The sequence below is a fragment of the Gambusia affinis genome, linkage group LG08 (genome assembly GCF_019740435.1).
Source record: "Gambusia affinis linkage group LG08, SWU_Gaff_1.0, whole genome shotgun sequence".
NCBI classification, from domain to species: Eukaryota; Metazoa; Chordata; class Actinopteri; order Cyprinodontiformes; family Poeciliidae; genus Gambusia; species Gambusia affinis.
Genome location: NC_057875.1, coordinates 1,747,032 through 1,765,485, shown reverse-complemented (window position 1 = coordinate 1,765,485; position 18,454 = coordinate 1,747,032). Strand labels below are relative to the sequence as shown.

At 39.5% G+C, this 18,454-nt stretch overlaps 1 protein-coding gene across 5 annotated transcripts in view; it reads right to left on the bottom strand.

Moving 5' to 3' along the window:
• tspan9a (tetraspanin 9a) overlaps positions 1–18,454 on the bottom strand; it is a 212,455-nt gene that overhangs the window by 9,193 nt on the left and 184,808 nt on the right. For 4 of the 5 annotated variants that reach the window (XM_044124472.1, XM_044124473.1, XM_044124469.1 and 1 more), the window contains 3 exons: positions 8,232–8,333; positions 7,837–7,968; positions 5,856–5,939 (listed from right to left, as the gene is read on the bottom strand). In XM_044124472.1, the coding sequence (XP_043980407.1) occupies positions 5,856–5,939; positions 7,837–7,968; positions 8,232–8,333 (318 nt within the window). Of the gene's footprint in view, positions 1–5,855; positions 5,940–7,479; positions 7,693–7,836; positions 7,969–8,231; positions 8,334–18,454 lie in introns of those variants that run through there. The other variant, XM_044124470.1, reaches the window with a different exon arrangement.

Genomic DNA, 18,454 nt, shown 5'->3' with positions numbered 1-18,454 from the left:
TCTCTCTAAATGGGCTGCAGGTGTTCATGCCTGGTTGTTTGTTCTGTGTGTCTCTGTGATCGATTGGTCGTTGCAGCCTGTCAGGGCTGTACTCAACATATTACTCAGTGAGAAATCGGGTAAAGCCCCAGGTGTAACAGTGGCTGTTAGGTTTGTCTCCTTGAATCTGATTCAACTAGAAGAATTGTTATTGATGTTAAATCATAATGAGTGACGTCCTGCTGACTGGTCTGGACTGGACCCCGCCTTTCACCCACTGACACCAAGCCCCCACGATGCTGCGATATGCAGGATTAGACAACAGATGGAGGAATGAAATGAATTAAATTAAATTAAATGTGACATTTGAGTCTGATTACCTTTGTACTTTGACACCAACTTTGCTAATTAATAACAGATTTTTAAGCATTAAAAATTTTAACGCAATTTAATTTTTCTTTTTGTTTTTTTCTTTTTCATGCAAAAGTCCCAAGCTGGAGCCGTTGTCCTGGTGCATTTCTGGTATTCTGGTAAAACGAGTTTTAGGCTTGAAAATTCATTTTGTGTATATTCATTTTTTGATTAAATACAATTAATTAATTGCAGACTTGATTAATAAGTCCCAATACGGCATAAAGAACTGCAGTTATTTATTTACACGTTGATCATAAATGAAGAAAACAGAAGCAAACTTACAGGAGCACGTTTCTACAGAAATGAATCAAACACCTTTTAGCAAAGTTGGAAAGTAAAGTCTTTTTGTCATTTTGGAGGAAGATAAACTTCCAGGTTTCTGTCAGACTGAGTCTGCATCTTCTATAAATATTTCAAAACTACATCCAAGTGCCTCCGGCCAGTTTTACATTTCTTTGTCATGTTGTCCACATTGGTTTGGGATGAGCCAATCTGTACTTGACATCTGCTTCCCGACTCTTCCTACCGACACTGAATCAGAGGAGTGAGTGGGTGTCTCCATGTGTAACGAGAGGGTTAAAACTAAGGCTTCAACCTTTAGGAAAATGTCCTTCATTTGTTAGCACTGACAGGCTGAATAAATGAAATATCTGTAAACATGTCAGAATAGTTGCTGTGAGGTCAGATATACTGCATGTTTTTATGTTTTGAAGTGGTTATTAACTTCATTTCAGAGGAATGAGGTAAAAAAGGTTAGCAGCATCAAAAGAAGGCCAGTTGTGAATTTCCTGGACTCATTCAGCCTTGCCAGCGTAAAGCCCTTTCATTTCAATTTGTATTAAAAGCAGATGCTAAGCACTCAATTTATACAGGACTGACCGAGATGGTGCTGAAGGAGAAGGTTCTTTGTTCCTGGATGAGAACTGCGTTCATTTGAAGGAAAGCTGCCAACAAACCTCTCAACCTTGTTTTCCACTTCTGCTTGACTTCATGTTATAGCTGGAGCTACTAATACCTTCAGAGACAAAGACGTCATCAAACTGAAATCTAGAGTTCCTAAAAGGTCTGATGGACTTGATTCGTAACCACGGTGACTCCGAATTTTAACTTTATATCTGCTTCTCTAAGACTAATACATTTCTGAAGGCAAATTCAGCAAATATTTGTATTATAAGCACATGTCAAAACTGTTCAAGCATCTGAGCACTGGATGCACCACCTGAAGGTTAATGTTGACAACAATATGTACTAATTGCTAAAATACAGCGCAGATTGTATAGGATCACACAGTAAGAGCCTTTCCTAATGGGTGCCATCAATCAAGTTAGTTAAAGAGGCTTACAGCCTCCAAAGAGCTCCTCTTAGCAACAGCTCCGATTTACAAACATGTCATAAGCAGAAAACTTCTGTGACCAACCAGGACGATTACAATTTTTACTAGGCAGATGCAGCAGGTCGTTTCCGATGCATGATTATGAGGAAATTTGAATGCAAATTAAATTTTGGGACAAGCAGGCACAGCTTGTTTTGTCCTTGAGGCTGCAGTATAGTGAAAAGAATAAAGTCTAAAAAGTGCTGAGCTGAAGTGGAAGTTTCATAGTTTTAATAAAACACTACAACCCAATAATTGAAACCCAGTTATTGGCCCAGAGAGGAGAGTAACAATAAGTCTTAGTGAAGCGCTAACCGTACAGGTTGCAGTAACACATCTGATCCTGTGGAGGTCGGTATGTTGTCATGGATGGATGGATGGATGCTAAACATCATAGCGCTTTAGCATTAGCAGATCTAATGTTTATGATTAGCGTAACTAACCTTTTAGCTAGCGGTCCAGACCACTGCTTATGTTGATGGGTGTGTTGTACCAGAACAAAGAACGTTTTTACCTCTTCACTTCTCCTTGCAACAATTTTTAATATTATCTTTTTTTAAATGAATAATTGTGGAGATTTCATGCCAGTTGTTTGCGATTGTGAAAGGCAGGCTCTGCTACAAATTAGTCCACAAGGTATGGAATACCTTAACCTCAACCTAAAGTTCAAGCACAAACGTCCCCTAAGGACATTAACTATGTGCATAATCTTCCAGAAGTCAACAAAAAGCTTTAATGGGGAGGTCACCTTGCTCTAAATGAACCATGGATTCAAGGATTAGGAGTCTTGGCTTGCCTTGAGCACAATAACAGACGTATTAAGGAGAGAAGAGGCGATCAAACAAGAAATCCATTGAAAGCAACCAACGAAACGGAGGAAGGATGCAGGAGGACTAGGAGATAAAGGTGTGCAAAGAGTAAAAACTGTAGTAAGAAGAGCCAGCTCCATTGAGGCTGTGCCACAGCGTGAGCCTTGAAGGCTGTAATAATGAAAGGAAAGGTGAGTTAGTGTCAGAAATGTTTGGGTAGGTGGCAGAGATTAAATAGATTTAGCAGAAAATGGATTTTCTGTTCTGGGCACAGAAACCTCCCCAGAACAGAGCTCACATGGACAGAGGTGTGAATCTACAAAGTCCAGCCAGTATGAAGAGTTTTGTTCAAGACGGTGCAAAACAAAACAACGAGAAGTGAAACGTTACGGTTCTGGAACGTATGGACAGACATTTAGAGGCAAACGGAGCAGTTTAAACTGTACAACAAAGTTATGATTGTGGTATGAATTAGTTTTATATTCCTGCTTTAAATGTGTCTCTTTACAGCTTCAACTTTTAATATTAAGAGTTACAATGTTTTTTTCACTCTTCATTTAAATTTGTAATGTGTGATGTGCTAAGCCCCATTTAGTCCACTTTAATCAAACCTTTGTTTGCATGCCTGGAAAGTCCAGTAAGTTAGAGGAGTGAATGTGCAATCAAACTCTGATCCGGTTTACAAAACCCAATTCTGGTCTGCCTAAACACCTAAAAAATTATAAATTATATAAATATAATTTTCAGATTGTTTCTATTTCTATTCAATTGTTGATCTGAATAAAACAGAAGAAATTTGTGAGGGGCAAATATTTCTTTATGTCCCTGAACCCAGAAAAAATATAAATGAATCATAAGCAAAACTAAATCAAAACTTTACTAATGGAGGTAAAACTGCAGGTAAATGTGGAGATGAAACAATGTTAAGGCAGTCAATAACTTCCTGGTTTTATTGGTCCATCAACAGGCCCATTAACCAACTTATATTAAGTACTGAACTCATTTAGGGATCGTTTTAATGGCCATGCAGCCAGTAAAGCAGAAATACATGAAGAAGGGTCATTTGGCTAATGCTAATTTTTTGATAGCCACTTCAATATAATTTAATTGATCCCTTCATTCATTGGAGAAGAAAGAGTGAAAAACTTTCAGATTTTCTTTTATTTGTATAAAACTGAATAGATAACCAACTCAAAAATAAAATAAATTAAACTCTATTTAAATGAAATAAATACATACATTCATTTAAGATATACAAAATCTATAACAAAATTAAAATAAAAAAAATATTATTTAGATAAACAAATGTAATAAATAAATGCATTCCATTTATTAATATACACTGAATAAGTGACTAACAGAATAGAATAAAATGAATTTAGTTTATTTTCATAAATAGTGTAATAATAAAAAAGGCCAACAAGTTTTCTGCCTCAGTAATTCGATGTGAAATGGATTCAGTCCCATCAGTAACAATGAATCAAAGCTCTGGTTTTTGGACGATGACTCCAGGATGGAAACGGTCTGTTCCCACCACCGCCTGAAACATCTTGCTGACTCTCGTATGTCGGCCACATTGATCATCGTAGAGTTGATTTGCACGAGTCGATGGAGTCTCGCATGACTAAATCCTGATTAGGTTGGTCTTTGCTTTGAGGAGACTCAATTACAGAGTCACCAGCACATTTTTGGAGGCGACCCAGCTTGGCGTCGTTAACAACTCTTCTTATTTAAAACAAACAAATAAAGGGAGAAAAAAATCTGCTATCCTTCGATTTCAGTGAGGAATCTGTGCGTTAGCTTCCTGGTTTATCAGTAGATCTCTGGGGATCAGGCAGTCTGATATGTTGTTTTGGGCATTTAAAGATTTACACTGCAGGATTTTACAATCATTGCAAAACCTAACAGGGAGCTGGAGAAGGAGTTCATGTCTCTTTGTCTCAGTAAGTGAAGCAGAAGCTGAATTTTCAATAACTAAATGATGTGTGGAGATTATATGAGCACAAGATGATGCTTAATAAGATGGAACATCAAAACTAAAGTTTGAGTCAACTCAGCAGATTTTTAATGTGGAGACGAACCAACAGAGTAAAGGACGCTGTTTGAGCCTCTCATCACAGGTACTGGAAAAATGATTGTAGAGATTTGTGAGCATATTAGAGCAGGAGCAGAGGAATCACCTGATTCTGCAGGCTGCAGGTTATTAGCCACCTTAACAGGTGATTCATCTTTACTTGAAGTGCTCTGTGACAGACTGGAAGCAGCTTAAACTACTGCTATCACTCTTATTACCTCCACATCAACACATTTTTCTTAAAATACAGTTTGTAAATTATTCAGAGTCAAGGCGCCTGCATTCAGTTTGGTTAGAGCTATTTAAGCATCAGTATATTAAAAGTGCTCAGTAAAAAAGGTAGAAAAGTGCAGAGAAATGGTCACATAAAAAACTCCAGCTGCCAGTGGGGACGACTGCAGGATGAGGAAGGACTAAATCATGGTGGAAACTGGGCTCTCTGATTGTGAACAGGGGAATAAACCAGAACTGGGCCAAAGTGGCAGAAATTACACACAAAACTCAGGCTGGAACAAATATCCTCATTATTTTCATTTTAAATGAATAAAATTGCTCTTAATGCAGAAAACGCCTTGCAGACGAAGGGATGAAGAGATTGCTCAAAGGGGTTGGTTCATTTGACACAGTGGAGTTTGAAACAGAATCACAGCTGAAAATGTAACAAATGTTGCAATTCTGGTTTCCAATCAAACCGATTCTACCGGCTTTACGGTGTGAAAACACCCTTCATCTCCACAAACTCAGTTCCCAGATTGATTACAGCTCCCAGTTGAACATCAGGCTCCAAAACCAGCTAAAGTTCAGATAGATCCTGTTTTAGAGCGTGAAAGTGGGATGGGTATAAAGCAGAAGAAAAGTGATGCTTTAATCTACAACTCTCTCTGCTTCTCTATATTCAGTCTCTTGGCTCTCTAATCGTCTAATATCTCTTCCTTACCTGACTGCAGCCTCCTTGGCTCAAAGCCATGCAGCTTTGAATCTTCCAGACAGAAATAGAGAACAGAGCCGCAATATTTCAAGATGTGTGGGAGCCCAGAACGCCCACCGAGTCAAAGCTTCACAGCTTTCTCAATCGAACAAGATGGCACACGGGACCACTGGATGCACACTTTCTCTTCTCTTTTTTATCATGTTGTCAGACACATGCAAAAACATAAAAGAGCAACAGGGGATGGAGAAAGAAATATATCTATTTTCTCACACCCACCTGCACTACCAAGATGACCATGCCTATGGTTCCCAGCAGATGCTTGTTTTCATCCAGCCATTCTTCCACCTTCTCAAAACAGCCCTGCAATGCAAAAACAGAAAAAAAAAAAAACAGGGGAAAATGAGCGTTTTTCAGCGTGGGAGTTGAGTCGTGTCAGAAATGTTGCAGTTTTGGGCCTCAGCTGCTCAGTCACCTGGAAAAAGTCAACCAACCAGTTAAATAAAAAGGGCATTTCATCCTCATGGATAAATATCAGATGAGGTGTCAAAACAAGAGAATTTCCCCATAAGGTCAGGCTTCTATATGCAGGACTATGGATGAATGTGAGCAGATTTAAAGCACTCGACTATTTCTCTACTGTAGCCTCATTCAGAGGTGAGGGACTTCACTTCGGTTTCAGTCTTAAGGAGGTGCTTCTTGTTGAGGGGGGGATTGTGAAACATCAGGCAGCTGCTCCTCTGGGCAGGATTACACACAAGCTTTCAGGGATGAGCTTTCCCACTGGACCACCTCATTGTCTGCCTATTCTCATGTTGGCAATTACATTACAGCTTTTAATCCTTTACTCTGGACCTGCTAACAAACCGCACGCCAGACTAAATAGAAAATTAGACTTGTAATGGGTTGAGGACGTTGTGCTGCAACAACAACAAAGAAACGTCAATAATGATCCAAATTCTTCAGTATAAGTAAAATGTTTAAACAGGTTCAAATGGAAATCCGCTGCCATTCAGTCAGTGAGCTGGTGGAGCGAGTGTGCAATAGATGGTGGATTTTATGTTGCATGTCAGTTTGCATGATAATAACTTAACATGAGATAAAGAGCTTAGTAAGGTTATTGTGCATCAGCAAAAACACCTCAAATGCTTCCCAGATCTGTTTTGGCTGCTGTTAATCTCTGCTATCATTTTTATTTTCTGTCTAGATGTTGGTCTTTTTAAGTCGAATCTTTCTGCAGTCAGTTTGTGGTTGTTTCGTATTAATCTCAATATTATTTAGCTTTTTTTATTCCCTCCCTTTGTATCTGTTTGCATCTCTGTTCTGGTTTGGACAATGCAACAAGAAATGTTCTCTTTCATAAATTCAAACATCGTTTATTTTAGTAATTCAACTGAAAATGCAAAACTCATGAACTATGTAGAATAATTAGACACAGAGTGACGTATTTAAATATTATAGAAGAGCAACAAAATGGGATTTTAATGAAGAAATGTTTTGCTATAGGCAACACAATCATGGGGAAAACTGCTCACTGACTCGCTTCACAATAATGAAGAGGCAAAAAGTGTTGATGGTAAGTTTAGTGGAAGAAAAAAGTTAAAGGACAAGCAACAGAAATAAGCAGTCTTAAGAGTGTTAAGAGTTACTAAACCTCAGATCAACCTTTTTCTAGACAAACTGTGCTACATTTATGTTTCTGTATAAATTATTACATTTTTGTTTAAATTTATTTAGTTCTGCAATAATTTACCTAAAACTGTCTCAGTGCTGCCCTCTTTGGAAGAAAGACTGGCTACTGCAGCTGATTTATCCTGGTTATGGCTTAACTGAACTTGGTACCGGTCCAGTCTGCCAAAAGTACCAAAAGCTGCTTTAATCACCACGGAAACACCAGCAAACTTGCCTGAGGTAAAGCCAGTTGTCAAAGTGAATGTGGGGCATCAGAACCAACGATAAAGATGAGCTGAAGGTCGGCTTTAAAGCAAGCTGGGCTTCCTGAACCGCAGCAGAACCACAGACTGCATTGATGCAGGAATTCAAGCAGAAGGAGCCCAGACCGACTATTAAGCGCATGTCCTGCTCCCACAGGTCAAATAATGTTGGGTTTTATTATCTGAAACCATAAAAACCAAATATCACTGAATGCATCACTCTGTATGTAGTTAATCTTTGTTATAAATGAGTCTTTTGAGTCTTTTACTGTAGTTGTTTTCTGTGTCACCACCAGTGAGTGGAGCCTGTGAAACCTGTAACTCACCCGGGTCCAGAACATGTTGGTGGAGTTGCGGCCACAGTTTTGGTAATGCTCCTGGCAGCAGCGGTCAGGAACCACCTTCTCCTTCAGGGCCTCGTGCCAGTCCGTGTACGCTATGACACCGCAGCACTTCCACTGCCACCCACAAAACACAAGAGCACCTGTCAGTCCACAGAGTCCACACAAAACGCTGTGTTTTAATTGGTCTGTTGGTCTTAAATAATGGAAGGACTCTTCTCCACCAGCCAGGCTGGATTTTTTTTAACCTCACATTAATGGTACAGCTACATGCCTGGAAATGCATTAGCTGGAATATTTCAGGATAACCTTGCATTTAGGTGATTAAACATTAATGCTAATGTAACGCCAGTGCAATGTGCAGTGTGAGGCCTACCGACCTCCGCCTGGATGATGTTCCATGCATTTCGAAGGCCTATGTTGTTTTCTGAGTTGTAAAGAGCCAGCCCATCCTTCAGGTCCTGCTTAGCGTTCTCGCTCACCTGCAGACAAAGAGGAAACATTAGCCTGTGGTTAGCCGCCTCAGTGTGAAGTGGCCGCCTCAGTGAGGGCAGTCGCTCCCCGTCTTTATGTGGCGTTAAGATTCAAAAAGGCAGCGTTAGCTGGAGTGCTTGCAGCTGTGTGGTCACATATTTCCCTCTTTCCAAATCAACATGGTTTTCATATAGATGAAAACAATCAGGCCATTATCCACGCTGTGGAGAGTGCTTTTAGAGGACTGAGTGTGACTGCTTACGGATTGTTGTCTTCCCTCATAAAATGACTAATAACGCTGAGTCAAACATGAGTGTTTATTTGAAAAAAAGAGCAGCGACAGCAAATGGACCGAATTCTGAGAAGCTCTTCGCATTTCTGTTATGATTAATAAGTATAGACATGATGAATGTCCAACCGTCATGCCGATCAGGAAGGAGTTGGTTCTGGTCTGAAATGTCCAAACAGACCAGGTGACCTGGTGTATTTGATTTCACATGTATTTGATTTTGAGGGAAAAATGAATGAAACTTCCTGTTATCTGGTGTTATTTTCTCAGCAGTGTTACTTTGTGTTCGAGGAAAGTGACCGAATTGAGTGAAATTCACCTTAATGACGATTCAAAGTAGCAACAAACTTCTTACTTTTATGGTTGAGTAAAGAGTTAAGCATCACTATATTGACTGAAGTTCAGTGAAACGTGTCAATCATAATATGAATATGTTTCTGCATTTAAAGCTCCTGCTAACTTTGACTGTCAGAGAAAAAACGTTTGGCAGTTTGATCCCAGGAGATAAAAAGTAACAACCTGCTTCCTTGCTGATGTTCAACCCAGACTCATCTATCAGCCTGCCAGACAGCCATTCGGCCCAATAGAGAACATGTTTGCACAGCTCCAGAGTCCAGAGGCAGCGTGTTTCACACCACCGCATCCAAAGCATTGAACACAATATTTAGTCATGAGGAAATTAGAAGTGCACTGATTGCAGTTTTCTGGCCAATCGCCAATCTTTACAGAGCCTGACCTACTGATATTGATTTTACCATCTTTTCATTTGGGAAAACCAGGACACATTGGAGGGAGGGGGGAGGGGGGGGGGATCTTTGCAGCAGGCCAACGTAATCCTACAATAACATGATATCGCTTGTTGGCGTACTGACATCCATCCATCCATCCATCCATCCATCCATCCATCCATCCATCCATCCATCCATCCATCCATCCATCCATCCATCCATCCATCCATCCATCCATCCATCCATCCATCCATCCATCCATCCATCCATCCATCCATCCATCCATCCATCCATCCATCATCCATCCATCCATCCATCCATCCATCCATCCATCCATCCATCCATCCATCCATCCATCCATCCATCCATCCATCCATCCATCCATCCATCCATCCATCTATCTATCCATCCATCCATCTATCCATCCATCCATCCATCCATCCATCCATCCATCCATCCATCCATCCATCCATCCATCCATCCATCCATCCATCCATCCATCCATCCATCCATCCATCCATCCATCCATCCATCCATCCATCCATCCATCCATCCATCCATCCATCCATCCATCCGGGCTGCCCGCACTGACGTGGCTCGGGGATTACGTCAAACGCAGCGCCGTGCTCAGGGCCCTACTGCCTGTAAATTTAATGATCCAATGAAGGTAATTTAAAAAACAGGACATTTCCTCACTTTCTAAAAAAAACCCGGGACAGGACGTGGAATACGGACATGTCCTGGGAAATACGGACGTTTGGTCACCCTAGTTTATACAAAGGAATGCAGAGTTGACTTCTTCAATCAAGATAAATAAATAGAAGGTTTTAAATGAATATTTAAAGCCCATAAATGAACCTAAATGTCGATAATTAAACTTCTATATTTATATTTTGTAAAGGGCTCCTCTACCTCTGCTCATGACCCGGAATAAGAAATAAGATAATTCATTTAGAAATGCATGCTAGGGTGCTGTGGTGGTGCAGGGACCACGGCCCACATATTGAGGCCTTGGTCCTCGTGTTGGTGGTTGTGGGTTCGATTCCTGGCCTGTTTCCCGTTGAACTACTTTCAGATGAAAGCCACTAGAGCCAAAGAAACCTTTAAAAAAACAGGAATGCCAGCTAAACTCCATTTGCTTGTATGTACAACGTTTACCATAAAAGTTGAGTTTTGAATGGTTTCCCAACCAGAACCAGTAAAGGAGCGACTCCAACAGTTTAAATCTTCAGTTTAGTTGCTTTGTCAGGAAGTCTTTTGTGAATTCACAGCTGTGCTGGACACATTATTCAGTAGCCCAAGGCATTTTCTTCTCATCTTTTTATGTTCAGATGGGATGTCTGCTTCCAAATTTTCCTGGCATTTAACTTAATCCATATTTTCCCTTTCCAGGTAAAATATTCCCCTTGCCAATTGCTGCAGCAGAAGATCATCCATGCACCTTTTGTATGTAACAGATGGAGAGGAATTCTGTTTTTCTTTCATATTGTATCTGTATTCATTACAGCAAAAACAAAAGAAAAGAAAAAGAAACAGAAACAGAAAGAAATCTATTTTTGTTCTTCCAGGCTGAGAGACAGTTATCAAAAATGAATCATTCCATGATTTGGAAGTTCACAGCCTTTTGTTTCTGAATTATCTCATGTTCAGATGAAACAAAGATTACCTTCAAAAAGAACCTCAAAGGTTGCACAATGTGGTGGAACAGACTGTCATTAATCTTCCAGTTGAAGCTAATTGGCAAATGTTTCACGATCTTTCACCTCCCAACCGGAGCTCTGTTTCTGTTGGTAATGACTGTATGACTGTAGGTTACAGAATAAGAATGCAGCTACTTTAATATGCTTGAGGACATGACTGGGTTGAGACCAGAAAATGTGTGAATGCACATAAAATACCATCTGTATGTGTGCACATTGTGTTGTTTCAAAAATTAAAATAAAGTGCAGCAAACTTCATGAAAGAAACATTTTAAACATTTTAAAACTGATCCACTCGGATGTCAAACTCTCAGAGGTGTCTTCTCAGTGTTTTATGAAATATACAGTTTATACAAATACTTATGCTCATATTAAGACCACGGGTCCATCTAAAGTTAAAGAGATCCTCATCAAAGTATGAAAAACAGAAATAATTTCACAGGTGTTATTTCTCTGGTTACCACAGATAAATCATCCATTTCAGTACTAATGTTTCATAATAATAAGCTGTAACACATGCAAAGTGTAACTTTATGGCACAATAAAATAACACTAAGTTTAAGTCTATTCACAGCAATATTTCAGACAATTATCCCTCTTTCTCTGACACACAGAGTTCAAGAACAAAACTGTAGTTCTGCACACAAATCACACAAAACTCTGTAGGCTAATATTATTTTCAATCTATGTGTTTCTTTTCCTTTTCACTCCCATAAGTCTGAAATAAAAGAGCATCTGTGTAGATATGATTGTCAGATATTCAAAACATCACTTTAATCCACTTCAAAAATAATAATTTAGACTTTGATGTGATGTCTGTGGTTCTGACACTGTTTCGCTTAAACTTGCCCTTTCACAGCACAAGCGTGTCATTTTCCTCTTGACTGAACCTCGACAATGTGCTTAGGGTCGTGTCATGTCTGGTGATTAATATCTCATTGGATGTGTTAATGAAATACAGATTCACAGCCCAGCTCTCCTGCTGTTTGCTGTGCCTGTGAGGATTTGCTAACAAGAGAGAGAGACCAGGAGGCTCCTCAGATATGAGATAATTACGGTTGGGAAAGAAAAATGACAACGATTTAATACCGTATGTTGTTTTCACGAGTTAAAAAAAAATCAAGACAAAGGGATCACACTTTCTTTCCAGTTAATGCTTCGTTAACTGGAGAGAGAAGAAGGGTATGTATTTTTAAAATGCGAGCAGAAAGAGGCTCATCCTGTGTGTCAGTTCTAACAAAGCAAGGTGCTTTCAGCCATTCTCTGATTGAAGCTCAATGAAAAAGGATTCTCTGCTCAATGAAAAAGGATTTTACTTGCCTAGAACGTGTTACAAGCTGACGCACAAATACTTGAAATAATATGAAGAGGACAGTTTATATTGTCAGCCTGGTTTCTATAGAAGACACTGAACATGGCTTCTGAAGGTCAGCCTTTATGCTGTAAATGCTGCTTTAAATGAGGCCAAGCAAACACATTTACACCACTTGAATTCAGTCACATCTTAATCAATCAATCAAATTTTATTAGTATAGCACATTTCAGCAGCAAGGCATTTCAAAGTGCTTTACATCAAATCAGATACAAAAACAAAATACAACATAGAATCAACAATCACAACACGACATCAAGTCAAGTTCCGTCGGTAAATTTGTAATTGATTACGTTTCAAATGAAATCCTAAACATGTGGGTTTTTAGTCCAGATTTAAAGGAAGTCAGTGTTTCAGCTGTTTTACAGTTTTCTGGAAGTTTGTTCCAGATTTGTAGTGCATAGATGCTGATAAACAAAGAGGTCAGTGTTAACCAGAAAACTCTGGAGGAGCTGCAGAGAGTCACAGCTCAGGTTGAGAGCTGACTGACAGAGAAGCTGCTCAGAGTTGATGGGAAGATGGACGGAGCTAAAAGTCCTGGAAGAGGACCTGTTGGACCAGTGGTGTCCAAAAACATTACAGGATCATTTCTACCTCACAGGAAAAAACTGGCAACAAAAGATTTATTTTTCTTTTTTAAATTTTTTTTTTATTTAAAATTATTTTCATAGAAGATGGATCTATAAATTATTATAGATCTGAAACCAACTCTTGCAGGTTTGCCTTGTTTAAGCAAACAAAACAAAATCAAAACAATATCTCAGATTTCAATGGTTCTTCTATTATCTTTGGATCTTTATTGTTTTTGTTCTTTTTTGTGTTTTTGCGAGTGGCTCGCTCATTCTTCAAAAACGGTTGCTTTATTTCCTGGAGTTTACTGAATCAAAGAGTGCATCAAAGTCTGCTGTGGAGTAAAAGTCACTGAATGTTTGTGTTTCTGTTTATTATGAAATGTATTTAAATAATTTCTTTTGTTGTTTCTTCCGTATTCAGGAGACTTTAATTTTTATCTTTTTTGAAAAGCAGTATATATTTGTTTTATTGAATCGACCACCAGCATTGAACTGGAAATAGAAGTTTGTATTATTTTTGTATTTTGTTTGAGGGCCACATAAAATTACTTAAAGGGCCACAAATGGGCCCTGAGCCACACTTTGGACCCCTCTGTGTTAGAGCCTTCCAACAGGAGAACCACACTGCACATATTAATATGTTAAAACATATATAAACAGAAATAAACAGAAACTCTGGAGTTCATAGATGATCTTTATCCAGTCGGACTCAACTTGTTTCATTTCAGATTTTTATTTATTAAAATTTTAAAATTCTATTCAGATTCTCTTTGACAATCATCTCTATTTTGTGGACGTTTGTGGTTGTAGCATGACAAAATCTGAAAACATTAAAAGTGTTGTGGAAGAAAACTATTTTACGAAGCACTGTCAGGTGAAATCACTCTATCGGGTTTATTCATATATTGTGCACAATACAGAGAGCATGAAGGACAATCAATAATGAAGCAGGTCTGGGTGAAAAGCTCTGCCAGGCAGAGACAACACATGAGTTTTGTGTCAAGGATAAAGAATTCAAAACAAGGGTATGAAAACTTTTCAAAGCACTGACAGACTGATGGAATATACTTCAGATCAGGCAGAAAAAAATCCCACAAAACTTTAAATCCTCATTTTTAAAGCTGCAAGGCAACAAAATCCGTCATCAGAACAGAGAAAAATGTTAGAGGGATTTTATTTGGTAAAAGTCTTTAGCCACAAGAAGCCATTTAACACCCTCTTCAAAGCTTTGAAATAGTAATTGCATCATTCCGTGTTGCACTGCTGTTTCTCAGAGAGATGCAGAGGAAGATCTGTGCATTTGCACCCGGGCTGCTGGTCTTACCATATCTGTCCCTCTGCAGAAAAATTAGATGACGAGCTGCATCATCAATCTCTGCCTTGTACTCCGGTTCCATCTTTTATCATCTGCTCCCCATGCTGGGCTATATGTGATGTTGCTCACTCATTACTGACTCCTCGCACTAACACAGTCACGAGAGAACCGCCCCCCCCTCCAGCCAACCTCTTTAAAGTAAAAACACAGAAAGAAACGAAAGTTTCCACTAAGGCTTGTCACATTTTCCATTTCTTTGTTAAAAGTCTGAAAGGAAACCTAATGACGAGAGTCAGCAAATGAGCTCAGAACAAAAAGGAGGAGATAAAACACATTTTTGTCGTAATATTTCATGAGGAAAACAAACTTCTTGACTAAAGCTTCTGTTGCTGGAACTGGAAACTCTTCACCGGCCACACAAAGAGGCAACATTCAGGTTTCTTTCCAGTATTTTTACTTGAAAGTTGCCAAAGGGCATCAGTGCAATATTTCATGTGTGGCATGTGTTGACAAAGGCCTGAGACACAGCTCACACTTCTCATTACAAAGATAAGCTGGTGCTTTCCTCCAGGCTGGCCATGTCTGCGCTCAGCAGCACAGGACAGCACATTCATCACTGAAGTCCGACGGGTTCAGCCGACCAGCCGGGGAAACGGAGACAAGAAAGGGGGAAGCACCATAAAATCTTTGGTTACCTATAGGCTCACCTGTTCAACTGCTTGTTGACACAAATAGCCATGGCAACAAGTTAATGCATTTATTCATCTAGACGTAGTGAAGGCGACTTGCTGATGTTTGAAATCAGGAGTGTTCAAAGTGGGTCCTGGAGGGCCGGCATCCTGCATGTTTTAGTTCCCTCCCTGGTTTAACTCACTTGCAAATGCGTTAAATGAATTATATCCCAGCTTCAGAAGATTTGCCTTTTCCTTTACAGAGCTCTTTGGTTCCTCCTATCAGTCTGTAGCTTCTCATATTGAGGTCAAAGTTCAGATCTACCATAACTGACTGACACCTGCTGGCCTCAGGTTTGCAACCAGTGACTGAGAAACCAGTAACCTCCTCCCAGGTGATGACATGAACTTGTTAGTTCCTCTGTCCATTGTAGTAGCTGATATAATGATGCACTAATGGAGTCATGTTTCCATAGAAACAACGCGCCGCCAGGCTTTGTTTGTGAGACTTGTGGTCATGTGGGTCGTTTGTGGGCGGAGCTTGTAAGGTCCATGTGGATGCAAACGCTTTGTTGATACCAGAGTTCAGACAAGAATTAGTTGCAACCAAAACACCTGGGCTACCATCTCTGCATGCAAGATACGTTTGAACCAGACAACCTCATCAGCCGTCAGACAGGATCAGGAAATGAAGCTATAATTCACACAAGTTTTCCAAAACTGCACCATAAAAGACTGAAATAACTTTTCCTAATCTGTTGAATGTGATACTGGTGGCAGGATGATCTGTGGGATACTTTTCTACGTTTTCTCTGTGTTCCTTTGTACAAACTGAACATCATTTAAATCCCACGATGTTCCTTTAGTTCCCACAGTGGACCCATCTGATGGCTATGCACATTCCCCCAAACCTCAAATCATCTTAAGCTGGTTTATTGAACATAAATCTGATCTTTAATGACCTCCTCGGTCACCTGAGCTCAGAGCCATAGCGCCCCTCTGGGATGAGGAGGAACGGCAGACTGTCATGAATGTTCAGGAGACAGATCTGCAGCTACTGGGTGATGCTGCTGCGCAAACATGGACCAGAATATTTCAGATTTAAAACCCAACTTAATAAGGTGTACTTAATAAAGTGACTAGTGTGTATACATGGAGACAGAATAAAGGGAAGAGTAAGTTTTATGTCTCGGCTCACATAAACAGAAAGGAGAGCTTGGCATTCACCACCTGTCCTCAAAGACACCAGCGATAAAAGACATTTCGCTTAAATTACCAGATGGTGTTTGGGCTCTTTTTCCTCAGCTTTCCTCACTTTACTAAGCACATCTGATCCCACTGCAAACAGGAAAGGTATCCCAGCGTGAGAACCCCGTTCTCTCTTAACCAGGCTCCTGATTTGATGACAAGGTAACACCTGAGAGAGCAGGTCCACCGGGACCTGTCACAGCGCCGACGTGAAGCTACACCCAACATTCATCACCAGAGTTCAGGACAGAGCTGACGGCTCTAAAAAAGCGGGCTGATCTATATTTAGAGCTTTAGAGACTCAGGCTGCCTTCACTCTACACTGTCAAATGAACCAATCCCATTGAAAAACCATTTCCCCTCCTCACCTATGGTGGCGCTGCACCAAGAACCACTGAAGGAAATTATATAAAAACCTCTGATGAAGAGAGCACTACTTTCTTCTTCACAAAATATAAACAATAATGGAGTGTTGTCAGATTTTAGGCTTTTGTAGGATTTGTCTTTGGTAAAAGACTATAAACCATTTCTCCCACTAGTGTTAGACTCAGATCTTTGTTTTGGTTGTATTTACCCAGAATTCCCTGCTCTATGTCCCTGCTCCAGACTGTGGAGTGGTCTCACATATACTTTAACCAAACTGAGACCTATAGCGTTGTGAGCAGACCAGAGTTTTTTTTTTCAGAGTCACACCTTTCTAGACAAACAAACGATTTCAACTGAAGTGGACTAAACAGGGCTGGTGTGAATGCACCCTAAATCACAAATCAACATTTGTGTTTTAGCAAATAAAAATGTAGCAAACAGACAACAAAGGTTGCCTCTGCCGTTTAGGCAGATGGTGCCTCAGGCGCAACTTCTTATAGAAAACAAGAAGCAGTTAAAAGCATTACAGAGTCAGATTCACACAAACTCAGACTAATCAATCTACTCTGCAGGTTGTTTGGTGCAGACATTATCATTCTGAATACAGCTGCTTGAAATAAAAAGCACAGCCCATCTGTGAACACTGGATACCAGATGGTGTATATGAGAGTGTGTATAAACACAACCCAGTACAAACTCTGGAATAACTGTATGCTGGCCTGTTCTGGCTCCGCTGACAGGAGACCTGGATAAGCAAACATTTCCCTCCCAAAAAGATTACCTGAAAATTCTTCTACTTTGATTAGTTTCACAACTTTAATCACTTGGGAACCAGTGATAAGTGACAGTTTACACACTCAGCTGTCAAGGAGCAGCGTTATCATTCACAGTCATATGCTCCAATATGCTCCAATATGCTCCAATATGCTCCGCAGTCAGAAACATGTTCATCTGGGATTTTCAGAGCTTGTCGAAACTTCAAGTCAGGATTTGCCTCCGGCAGCTGAAAAAATATGTGCCAAGGGATTCATCAATAACCATGAATAGTAAAGATGAACTCAAGCTCCGCAACAACTAGATATTAATGAGCTAAAAAAACTACGTCAGTCAAGAGTTTCACACTAATAGTTTCACATTTACTTTTACATCCACAGTGAGACAATTAAAGGTGCTTTGCATAAAAATGAAGGTACAAGAAAATTACCCTTAAAATTAAAAATGCTAATATCCTGAAGCTGTCTCTAGTTTAGGGATTGGACAAATTGGACAGACTGCAACAATTATATTTGAGACAGATGAGACAGGGTGGCATCGGAACCTAAATATTTTATCAATTCTATTAGAAAGGTGAGAAACAAAGACTTTAATATGCTTCCTAGTCACTTTAACCATAAATGACAGAAAATACCATTTGGCTAAAAGGTGAATCCCACAGACTGAACTCTGCTGCTAAACACATAAATGCAGTTTACTTGCTGTGGCTCCATTTAAAGAGAGATAAACAGGCTTAACATTATAAGGTTTATTGCCAGGAAGCATCACTGCAATAAAAAATAATCAACTGAACACAACCTGCAATAGATTTTGTGAAAAGCTTATTATTTTTGCAGCTGTAGTAGTAATAATTGCTTTTCTTGCTTTTTAATAAAAGTGAATTCAATCATCATGTGCTCTTTTTCCATCCTTGTGTAAACAGTAGCACCATTTAACCAATATTTTTATTCAAGGTATCCTGCTGTGAAAATTTCATACCAGCTGAAGCCAAGAATATTACTTTCATTTCTGAACAATTAAGTTTTTTCTGTAACGGAGGATTGGTTATTTGTTTTGCTTTGACGGAAAAAAATGTAGTTACATTGGGAAGATAT